Source organism: Malaclemys terrapin, chromosome 11, assembly GCF_027887155.1.
Source record: "Malaclemys terrapin pileata isolate rMalTer1 chromosome 11, rMalTer1.hap1, whole genome shotgun sequence".
Classification (NCBI taxonomy): domain Eukaryota; kingdom Metazoa; phylum Chordata; order Testudines; family Emydidae; genus Malaclemys; species Malaclemys terrapin.
The window spans coordinates 47,970,683-47,983,041 of NC_071515.1; the positions used below are offsets into that span (position 1 = coordinate 47,970,683).

The 12,359-nt window shown below is 40.7% G+C and overlaps 1 protein-coding gene across 3 annotated transcripts in view; it reads left to right on the forward strand.

Annotated features, from left to right (window-relative positions):
* Positions 1-12,359, forward strand: part of RBMS1 (RNA binding motif single stranded interacting protein 1) — a 190,594-nt gene that overhangs the window by 170,139 nt on the left and 8,096 nt on the right. For 2 of the 3 annotated variants that reach the window (XM_054044684.1, XM_054044686.1), the window contains exons 7-10: positions 902-1,017; positions 2,691-2,740; positions 2,844-2,937; positions 6,254-6,304. In XM_054044684.1, the coding sequence (XP_053900659.1) occupies positions 902-1,017; positions 2,691-2,740; positions 2,844-2,937; positions 6,254-6,304 (311 nt within the window). The remainder of the gene's footprint in view (positions 1-901; positions 1,018-2,690; positions 2,741-2,843; positions 2,938-6,253; positions 6,305-12,359) is intronic. The other variant, XM_054044685.1, reaches the window with a different exon arrangement.

Here is a 12,359-nt window from a genome sequence, read left to right on the forward strand (position 1 = left end):
TCCTGGACTGCACCTCATGAAAGGCACAGCTCAGAACTAGATCCACAGTCTTCATTAGTTCACAGAACAATGGAACACACATGGGATACGTGGTAGAACACATCATGGCCGTGTGTCTTGCTAACAGTCTTACTATATCAGCATTTTAAATTGAAATATAATAATTTAACTAGAAGAGCTAAGAAGAAACTAGTCCATAGCTGTACCTGATGTTACCGTCTTGTTATATCTCTATCTTAAAGGGACAAGTCAATTTAAATTTTTCATTTTATATCTCATTTAACCCGTTGTTAGAAGTAACACATGATGACTGTAACTGAAAGAGATTCTCTGTAGAGAAAATGTTATTTATTTTTCCATTTAGTTTGCTTTCGGCATTTGACAGTATTTGTATGTGATCAGTTTAGCTATTTACCCTCCATAGAGAGTTAAGCACCTGTCTCACAACTAATTCCATACTGCACACCACAGTGCCCATGTAGACCCCCATTGACTTTTAGAAACTGACTAGATTTTACATTGAGAATGCCCCTTTACAACACATTAAACTATTTTAAAAAATTTAAAAAAAAAAGTAGTTTAAACAATTTTGGATATATGTGGTTAGAAGAAAATTGATTGGTCCCCGTATCCCTCAAGATTTGTATTCTTTAGTTGCATGTGACTTGATTGTCAATTATTGATGGTACAGTGTATTGTGGAATAGGTATTCTCATGTTCAGTCCTGCCCACTAGTTGATGCTCTATCAAGGGTCTGTGTTAATGCTGTAATTTTAACATTAAGTATTTTTAAAAGTAAATAAAATTGAATGTGTTTTACTTATAAATGTATACAATATTTGGAATGCCTAATACATTTTATACAAAAATGCCTAATTCAAAATATTCCTTATTCCTTTAGCTCCTGCAGAACCTTTATTGTGCAAATTTGCAGATGGAGGACAGAAAAAGAGACAGAATCAGAACAAATACATACAGAACGGGAGAGCGTGGCATAGAGAAGGCGAGGTGAGACTTGTAAGTCCTTCCTTCAAGCTTTAGTATGGGTGTGTGATGATGAATACTTACAAAAATGATAAGTATATAGACTTCTTGGCTTGGCCTTTTGGCATATTAAATGTGTACCAGCACCTCTCTCATGCCAGTTTGTAACTTTTTATAAAATATTTAAATACATCTTTATTTTTCTTTTAAAAAACTTGATCATCAATGCAAAGGAGGATTGGAATATTATACAGGAGGAATTGGATGGCCTTGAGGACTAGAGTAATAGAAATAGGTGAAATTTAATAGTACAAGGTCATTCATTTAGGGACTAAAAAAAATTTCTAATAAATTTGGGGCTCATCATTTGGAAACAACAGAGGATGAAAAAGACCTGACGTATTGGGAATGACAGGAAGACTATGAGTAGCCAATGTAATGTGACCATGAAAACAGTAAATGCAATTCTAGGATATATCAGGGAACGTATTTCCAGTAAAGATTGGGAAGTATTAATGCCATTGTACTGGTAAGATCTCATCTGGAATACTTTGTACAGTTCTGGTAATCGATGAGTCCTTGCAAGAGGAGACTAAGAGAGCTTCGCTTGTTTAGCCTAGTAAAGGGAAGGCTGAGAGGGGATATGACTGCTCTCTATAAATACGTTGAGGGAGTAAATACCAGGGAGGGAGAAGAGCTATTTAAGCTAGAGGATAGTGTTGGCACAAGAACAGATGGATACAAGCTGGACATGAATAATTTTTAGGCTGGAAATTAGAAGAAGATTTCTAACCCGCAGAGGAGGGAGGTTCTGGAACAGCCTCCCAATCGGACTAGTGGGGGCAAACAATCTAACTGGTTATAGGACGGTTTTTGATAAATTTATTAATGGGATTTATATGACAGAGTTGACTGTGATAGTAAGGAACTGAGCTTGGTGACCCAGGAGGCCCATTCCAGTCCTGTGTCCCTATGTAAATGCAAAAGATGAAATCCTGATCCTCTTGAACTCAATTGAAGTTTGCAGGGGAGCAGGATTTTACCCAAAATATATACATCCAGTGTAAAACTGCCAAAAAACATAACTTCAGTCATATATAACTAAACATTTTGTTCATACAGCATTGAAATGGGTTAAGTCATGTGAATGTTGTAAGTCAGTTAAGATTGAAATACAGTGCTGTACATATTTTACAACATATGAGAGAAATACACAAATACAGGGCAACATGCTGTTTTTCCCAATCACACTGATATCATAGTCTTTCTTAAATTTTAATATCCAAGATAATTCTTCCATATGCTTTTACTGTCTTTAGTAAGATTAAACATTTGAGGCTATGAAAATGTTCACATCTATCTTCTGAAGAACAGTTCTCCACATTCATTTTTACAGTTAATGCACACAGGTGAAACACAACACACACCCCAATTTTTCAGATAGTGCATTTCTCTCTTCATACTGAAACTCTGTATTCTGAGCCAACGTTATAGTTCAGTGACTCCTTTTACTATTTAATTACTTTCGCCTACTGTTAACCTTTCCCTCAGCACAAGAAAATAAAATATCGCTGATTATTTTTTTTACTAAAAATAATATATTTAAAGAAGGATTTATGTAAACAATTTCCAAAATAGAATTTTGTCAACTCTTCCATTTTTATATATATATATATATATGTACATATTTATTTTTTTCCTTAAAGGCTGGAATGACGCTTACTTATGATCCAACTACAGCTGCTTTACAAAATGGGTACGTCAAGTGGTGACACTAAACAAAAGAATTTTCTGCATTATGAAAGATACATAAAGTTATTATATTTGTAGGGTTAATTATTTTTTATTTTATTTTGTAGATTTTATCCTTCCCCATACAGTATTGCAACAAACAGGATGATCACTCAAACATCTATTACGCCATATATTGCTTCTCCGGTTTCTACGTACCAGGTTTGTACTTAGAGCTCAATCGCGGAATTGATTCATAGGGACTGATGCTTATTTACTAGCTGCTACATCTTTTTTTATGGGTCTCTACAAAGATGCTAAACTTAAATGAATAATAGCTATTAAATTCCATACAGGATTAGCACAAATGCCACATGAGTGACTAACAGGGTGCTTGTTTTGAAGTGCTGCTTATTTTATGTAGCACAGCAATGTAATTAGATGTAAGGGATCTTGCAAAGTAAAGGCCGTTGCTTGTGGTTACAGCTAAGGTATTTGTTGGCCACTTGTAGATTTCATATATAGCTTCTATTGTCCTCTGTGGCAGTTTGCTGAATCCTTTTTGTGTCTGTGATGTATTTGTAAGAGAATACCTTTATTTAAACTCTCTTTGATTTGGTTGGCCAGCTTTTGCTTGAAGATTTGCCCATGAAGCTGGGGCTTCCTTTAAGCGTAAGGAGTCCTGAGAAGAGCTTTAGACACTCACTACACCTTAGGGGAGAGAGCTTGAAGAAGAGTTCAGATGTCTGGGAGAAAATCATGGACAGCCGTGAGGTCAAGTACAAATATTTCCACATATGAGCAAAGCAGGAGTCCGGATTTACTGCTGCAGTTCAGTAGCATCAGGGAAAGGCCGACTTGCCACACCACCGCTTAAAGAGACATTTAGCTGTTGCTGTTTGCAGTGCTGTTGTAGCTGTGTTGGGCCCAGGATATTTGAGAGACACGTTGGGTAAGGTATTATCTTTTATTGCACCAACTTCTGTTGGTGAAAGACAAGCTTTCAAGCTTACACAGAGCTTCACTTCTTCCTCAGGTCTGAAGAAGAGCTTTGCGTAAGCTTAAAAGCTTCTCTCTTTCACCAGAAGTTGGTGCAATAAAATATATGACCTCACCCACCATGTCTCTCTAATTTAGCTATTGTCGACATTTACTTCATATAGGAGAGACATCCAAAAGCAAAGTAGATTTGTTCAAAGATTAAACCAAGGGAGTAAAAAATCCTAACATATGAAGTGCTGAAGATTTTGGTTTTGTTAAATTTAGCAATTACCTCCCATTTCCTAGCATAAAACTGAGTTTAAGGGCAAAACTGAACCATTTGTGCAGAACAGGTGAAATACCGCCCCATACAGAGAGTCAGCACAAGACCTGCATGTTCCTCTGTTCCCACTTAAGGCCTATATTGTCCCCTTGTAGAAACTTCAGATGGTTCAGCAGCCCCAGGTGAGGAAAGCGAACGAGACTGGGCCTATTAATCTGTGCTTCCACTACCTATTGAAAATTGGTCATCCTGCGGGGGGGACACATTATGGTACTGCCTTGATAGTCAGTAAATTTTGAGAATTATTATTGGCTTCCACCATTCCGCCCGCCTACCCTGCAAAATTCCAGTGATTTTAGTTTTTTATTCCTTGTTAAAAACACAAAGCGAATCCTTGTTAGGCTCTCACTGTCCTTCAGGGAATCTCTCCGATTCTTTCCTTCGTTGCATGTGAAAACTGGAATTTGACATGGAAACACTGAGAAGTTACTTGTGAATAAAATGCAGGTTTTCTAGGCTATTTCCCATTCAAATCTGTAGCATATTGTATTGCATATTTCCAAATATCTGTTACTAGCAGTGTTTTTCAACATGTGGCACAAGGCTCAGATTCTAGAGAATGAAACAGTTTAAACACTGTTCACACTGTACTATCTGAAATGGTTGCATCCTTTTAATTAGAAATGAAAATGAAAGAATAATTCTGTGTAGAAGGAAGTGATATTTTTTCTGGCCAAAAGAGTTTCATAATATGTGTATTAGTCACATCTTAATTACAGATCCATGCTTGCTGAACATTCTATCACTTACACAATCAGAATGCATCATGAAAATGAGACTTTTTTTCCTTGAGGTGCAGCAAAACCTGTTCTTAGAGTTAGTTTTACTGAAGGACATCAGATTTCATAACGTTTGGTTAGTGTTTGTTCGTACTCTTTCTGCACCTCTGATACACCCAGATGAAAGTCATGAGTCAGGTGAAGAGATCAGTCAAAGCACCAGTGAAATTGCACTAACCGTTTTGGCATTAAAGAGTCTGGGTTCCTGAATTCCTTGGTCCTCGATCTGCCTTCTATAAAGTGAGTTGCAGAAGCAGGCTTCTGCTCTTTAATGATTGAAAAGGAAGAGTCATTCAGTGTGACTCAACAGAAAAATAATTGAGAAAGAAGGGCAGGAAATATTGATCTTGCAGAAAGTCACCTCAATTCCCAACAAGGCCTAACTGCCTTTACTCCTCACAGGACTCTATGTGAGGTGGTTTAGGCACCTTGTGGCCTTAAGTCTCCAGCAGCACTAATTAACCTATTTTAGGTGCACAGAAGAGATCAGAAACCTTCCTCATCCTCTGCATACTTTTTTGGTAGGCGATGGAGAGGTGACAGCTCTATGTTTCTAGCCTGCCTTGACTTCTCTCACAAAAAAGTTTTTTGTAAAAGCAGGAGTACTAGATGGTTCTTTAAACCGGCCTCTTTCAACTTAGAGAAGCAGACTAGCTTATCAGTGTAGTTATAAGACTCTTTTAAAGTTATCCTGCCTTAAGTCAGAAAGTCTCAGATAGTCAATCTCATTTTCTCTGAAAATCAAAGAGCTGCTTGCTGTTGAGGAGAGAGTGCTTGTCAGAACCACACTCCCTCTTCCTGGTATTTGAAAGTACTGTACTCTTTTGGCCTATCAGGAGAAACCCAACTTTGCTAATCATTATTCTTGTCCCTGTAACAGATTGAAGCAGAATTACTAGTATTTTATCCATTGCAAACTGAATAGAAACTACTATCAGACTAGCCAGTCCTTTCATTCCAATGCCACATGAGCATAAACTCTTGTGCTTTCCAAGTCTTCCTGGTTACTTTTCCCTTTGGGATTTCCAAGGACACATAGGCATTTCACATTTCAACATGAGTGGAAGCCAAACTTCTCTTTCCACTGTGACCTTTACAGAGTATTCCAAAGAGTTTCTAAGGCCTGCACTACAAATTAGATTAAAGTGAATAAAACATACTGCTTTGAGAGTTGCACATGATATGTTATGTCCATATCTTGCCTTCCCATTAGGCTGTAGTTTTACTCCTTCCAACAGAGCTGAGGTTTGTAAATAGAAGTTTTAATAAGAATCCGTGTTTCCTAGTCTACATCAGACAGAGGCTGGTTTAGGTAAGCAGATGAACGAGTGAAGGCTTTTTATGTTATGATTGATAAAATAATCATGATATTTAAAATGGGTGCATTCAAGAAAAATAGTGTGATGATGAAAATTAAATCTTATTTTTGTTCTAGGTTCAGAGTCCTTCTTGGATGCAACCTCAACCATATATAATGCAGCACCCCGTAAGTTCTTATGCTTCCTTCTCCCACTGTCGCTTGTGTTTGTGTAGATATAAAACACTTCACAGCTTTCTGAAGATCTCAAACATTCTTCTTCAAGTAATTGTCCCTACCAATGCTCCACTTCAGGATGTGCACGCGCCTGTACACTCTTGAGTGGATATTTTGCCAGCAGTGCCTGGGAGTCCATGACTGCACCTTACACATTCCTCATGATCTGGTGCGATGGTATATAGGGAAGACAGGCCCATTACCATTTCAGTTCCTTCTCAGCCACCTGCAGTTTGAGCTGGAGTGTTGCAGTGCCCACTTAGCTAGCTGCACAGCTTGCTAACTTTTTTCTCTTAGTTTTTCATTTGTTTAGTACAGTTTGTGCTTTGGGGGATTCCCCCTCCCTTTTTTGCCTGGGGTAGGTCTATAGTCCAACTTGGCTCTCTTCTGCAGACTTTCCTAATGGGTTATGCCAAGATACTAGGCTTCAAACCTGTCTGACTTGCCACATACCTTTGCCCTGTAGCGACAGGCACTTTGGCTGCCTTGGGGAGACTCCAAATCCCCTCCAGGTGTGAGATCTGCACTGGATTCAAAAGATCTAAAAAAATAAACAGAGGGAGGATAAACTAAAACTTCCTCTTATGGAAAGTTCTCTGAGACTTGTGGGGTCTGAGTCAGTTTCCCACCCACTGTACATCAGCTTCAGACCTCAGAGCTCCCTGGTGACTGTTTCTGCTCCAGTAAGCAAAGACTGTGGAGGCCCTTCAGATTCTTCCAAAACACCAAAAAACAAGAAACCCAAGAGGAGTGGAAAGTCACCCCCTCAAACTGGGATTAATGAGTCCTCGCATCCCAGTGTGGGTGCTGCTGAGGCTTCTACTCCCTCTAGTACTGAGACCCCAGCACTGGCTCAAAAGACCTTGCTGAATACTGATAAGCATCCAGCAAGCAACTTCAAGGGGCATCAGAGATGGTACTGGACTCAGTGCCTGTGAAATATAAGGACTCCTCAAACATCAAGGTGTTCAACTCCTTGGTACTGTCTTCCTCAGCTAATGGTAAAGAATGCATGGACCATTCCTTGATATTGTCTCTGGTACCTCCCAACGTGCAGCCTCCCAAGGAACACTATCCAAACTTCCCAGTACCTAGAAGAAACTGAATTCTCTCCTTTGAGAGGTACTGGCAGGGATTTCCCTCCAGCACCAGTTTATCTTCTAGAGTCTACTTACCCTTCCATGACAACTTGACCTCTGGTATCAGTGTGGTCTCCAGGTATACACAGGGGGACTTGACCTCTGGCATTGATGTGCTCTCTGGCTACCCACAGGAAGGGTACTGAAAGAGACTTCCCGCTGGTACCAATTCATAGCTCCAGAGCTGATGGTTCCATCTGTGAATTCTCAACAGCCAGTACTGATGCAGTCACTGGTCCCTCGCTGGAAACCTGTGCAAACACCACTTGCCCCCAAGACTTCTGAGTTGTTGGTTTAAGGTTTCTCACACTTTTCATTACAGTCTCTTTCCCTTGGAGTGCATCCCAAGGAGGAGAGTCCCAGTAGCATATACATCTGGCAGAAACAACCTTGGGGTCCTACCTCTTTTCTTTACATCCCACTACAGTGGGCCCCCTATGGTGAGCACTTTTACAGGATACCCTCATAAGAGGACTCCTCAAGAACAGCAACAACTGTCACCAGTCTTAGTTCACAGGAGGAGCCTCCAGGGGAGGAGCAGCCAGGTTCAGAAGAGGAGACACCTCCTTCCCACAAATCCTCCTCCTCACCAGAAGAGACTGTTATGTCCCCGCTTCCCATCCTAGATGATTTCAAGGCCTTCCAGGAACTTGTGAAAAGAACTACAGAGATCTTACAAATCCCACTAGAGGAGATGCAAAATCTCAGCATTCCTTGCTGGACATTCTCCAGGCCTCATTGCAGGGCAAAATAGCCTTACCATCAACAACACTCTACTGTCACTAACTGATGAGTGCCAATGGTTCTGGTCAAGGGGAGGACATTGTCGCAATTCACTGGGAGGTGCTGTCAGTATCCGTCGGCCTAGTGTATTCCTCTGTGCTTATCCCCGATGTCATTACTCTTCAATCTCCTGAATAAGCTGAAACGGGAGAGATCAGTGGCTATCCTCTTCGCACAATCATAGATAAGGCAAATATGGTTCCCAGAGCTTCTTTGACTGTTCCTGCAACCATCTTTCTGTCTTCCTCTGTCAGTGAATCGTTACACCCAGGAATCCGGATCCATGATTCACCCCAGCCTCTTGTTACGTCATTTCAAGGCATGGGTATTAGATGGCTCTCTGGAACATAAACCAGGACAGCTCTCCAGAGATCCAGACTGCTACTCAGTAATGGGAAACCCAAATATAGAAACATTTTCTGATCTGGTACCGCCTCTCGAGTCTCGCCTTTCCAACATTCATAATTTGTAAATTTGCAAACTGCAGGATTATAGCTGAATTCAGATAGGCTCTAATGGCAGCTAGAAGAATCCTCTCTCTCTCTCTCTCTCACACACTCACACACACACACACACACACACACACACACACACACACACACACCTTTGAAGAGTTTTCAGTCTTCGCTCACCCAACCGCTGCAAAGTTCATTAAAAGCCTGTTTAACCTTTTTCTTACTGTCAAGAAACCAGTTCCTCCAAGGGACCTCAATTTAGTTCTTAACATGCTAAGAAAAGCCCATTTGAACCTCTGGAGAGCTGTTGCCTCCTTTATCTATCTCTCAAGATCTCATTCCTTATAGCCATCTCCTCAGCCAGGATAGTAGAAGAGCTAGGAGGCCCTTTTGGCTGACCCACTAGACATGGTGTTTATTGTGACAAAGGGACATCATTTCCCTCACCCCCATTTCCTACCTACGGTATCTTCAGAGTTCCACATGAATGTCCTAATTAATCTGCCGATGGTTTACCTCAAGCCTTACCCTTCAAGAGAAAGAGCTAGTCTCCATACACTAGACATAAGAAGAGCTTTTGCTTTTAACTTTGATAGGACTAAGCCCTTCAGGGCTTCTCCTAGATGTTTACTTTCCACCACAGAAAGAACAAAAGGGCACCCGATCTCCACCCAAAGACTGTCTAAATGGGTTTCAGGATTACTAAGTTTCAGGGGTGCATCCCACTCCTGGAGTGATGGCTCACTCCACCAGAGTGCAGTCTACTTCTATAGCCTTACTGAAGAAGGGACATGTCTCAGACATTTGCAGAGCTGCCACTTGGTCATCAGTGCATGCTTTTTCCCAGCATGGTGCTCTTGTGCATGCTTACAGAGCTGATGCATTACCTGCCCTCCTTCCCTATGTTCTGGAGTTATTCTTGAGCTTTGGGGTTCAGAAGGAACTGGAGCAGTGGCAGGTCCACTTTCACCTAAACATCCTCACACTGGAGCACAAAGTTGCGTAAGAGGCAGGTGTGGCCCCATGGGTGCTGCTGACAAAATCTCCAATCAAGAGTGCACATTTGTGCACACATCCTGAAGTGGGAGCACCATAGGGACAAAACATCTAAAAGAATTACAATTTCTCTACAAGGTAAGTAACTCTCCTTTCCATATTTTTTCTTGGATTTTGGTGATTCCACCATGGAACTCTGTAGGCTAAGAAAGAGGGAAGAGGAGGTGATCAGTTGGAACTGGGGCTCAGTCATGACTCCTGCTACTTCACATTTTAACTAGCCCAGCCTTTCTGTGTCAGAGCTCAGCTCTCCCCTTTGCTGGTCCTCAATAACAATGGCCCAGACTCACTAAGGGACTTAAGTTAAGTGCCTAACGCCAATATTTAGGCACCACTGCAATCCACAAAATCCTGCTCAGCTGCCACTGAACACTAGGTACCTAAGCTCATTCATCACCTAAATATTTGCTGTAGAATTCCCTTAGGTGCCTAAGTTTCTGTCTCTGGGCATGTGCACTGCTTCTCAGGCAGACGCTGAGATGCATTGTATGCCTAAGTCCCAACATGATCTTCAGTCCAGATGGAGATGGTCATGTCCCTACCTATTTTGCCTGTGGGAGCTAATCTAGTAGATATACTCAGAGCCTGTCTATCCCCATACAAAACAGCCAGGAGGAAGAGGTGGCAGTGGCCTTCCTTATAATCTTCACCCTAGTGGTTAGGAAACTCACCTGAGATGTGGGAGACGCCCAGTTCAATTCCTCTCCACTCCCAAATGATGAGATGAGAGAACTTGAACCTCTCAAGTGAGGGCCCTAACCACTGGGCTATAGTCATTCTCTTTTTTTTTTTTTTTTGTCACTTTGAAAGTGAAAGATAGGAAGGAAAAGGGACATGGTCTGTGTGTTCAGAAAGGCAGGTTGATGAGGACAACTACATTTATCCCTAGCGCCAATTTCCCGAGGGATAAGTACATCCTTTTTTTAGGATGCTGAGATTAAACACTTTGTGACATAGCCCATGTGGTGGTAATATCCATGTGATAAATTGCAGAGCCAATTTTAAAAATGCTCTAGAGCAGATCTAAAATAATTCAGGCCACCTGTTTTACAGAAGCAAAATATATGGTATGATATACACAGATTTATGGGCACTCATTTAGTTGCCCATGGCTTCCCTGCTCATGAGTAATGCAGGTCACCCCCCTCGTGGCTATGATATTTTTATATCACACAGTCATGTATTTTTATATATATAATTTGCCCATCATATTTTCCCCCCTCATCAGTACTATTCCACATCAAAATGACTGAGTTTATTGGTACTGACATTATATACACTGACTCGTGCTTTAATATATGCAGTGCCATGGCTGACAAACAAGCACATTTTCAAATTTAGCAAGGAAATTGCCTTGACTTTAATTAACCTCCTTATGCAGGCTGGAAAATGTAAATCTTTTTGGCAAAGTGTTTTCTGTTTGTGCAAGCAAAAAAGATGGTGTTGAACACTTACATCCTTTCAACATGCCCAACTGATGCATATTTTTTCCAAGTTTGTCATTAATGGAGACAACTGATTTTATTTACACCCTTTATCAATGTAGAGTTTTGAAATGATAAACAAGGATGAAAGCCTGCAAGTTATCCTGTGAGAAATGCAAATTAATAGGTTATCATGCTATTAGGGATATTCCATTTACAGGTGTGCAATTCTAGCTATTATCTCGGTGAAATGAAAGATCTAGATTCCTGACTTCTCAGTTTTGGTTTTCGGCCTGTGTGGAACCTTGTGCGTGCTCTCGCTCTCTCTCGCTCTCTCTCTCTCATTTGCTTTGCAGAGACGCTTGTAGTCTGCAGAACAGGAAATTCTTGCAGTGTTTGTGCCTGTGACTCATTTCATCGACACTGGTCACATGGTTGTTTTTCTAACTACACTCAGTACTTTATACAAAATATAAGACCTGCTGTAAAAGGAATAAATTATTCATTCAAAAACACTGACTTTCAGTATGCTATAATTATTTCTATTAATTTTCAACCTAAGCCACTTTTCAGTCACACACCTGCATATATAACACATACAATATATTTAGAAACCTAATTTTATAGGAATATCTTAGGGTGGAAATAAACCCCATCTGTATCCATCCATTTAAATTAACCACCATGCATTCTTATGAGTTTTCTGAGCACCTGTACAGCAACTGAATATTTGGCAACTTCAGCTGCTTAAAAACTATGTCTACTGTACATACGAAGATGGAGAGACGTGACACGAATGTGGTAATCCCATCATGTTAGATAGACTTTCTACAGAAGAAATGGTATTTACAACATAGCCCTCTGGTACTCGTGCCCTAGTGAAACGGTTTCTTCCGTGATCAAAAGTTACAATGCCTAACTCAAGGGTATGAAACTTGCACAGGCAGTCATGGAAGTGCATCATTTGTTGCTGTTGAGGAAAATATTCTCTCTATAAGACAGTGGCACATGAAATACACCTCTACCCCGATATAACGCGACCCGATATAACATGAATTCGGATATAACGCAGTAAAGCAGCGCTCTGGGGAGGCGGGGCTGTGCACTCTGGCGGATCAAAGCAAGTTCGAAATAACGCGGTTTCACCTAT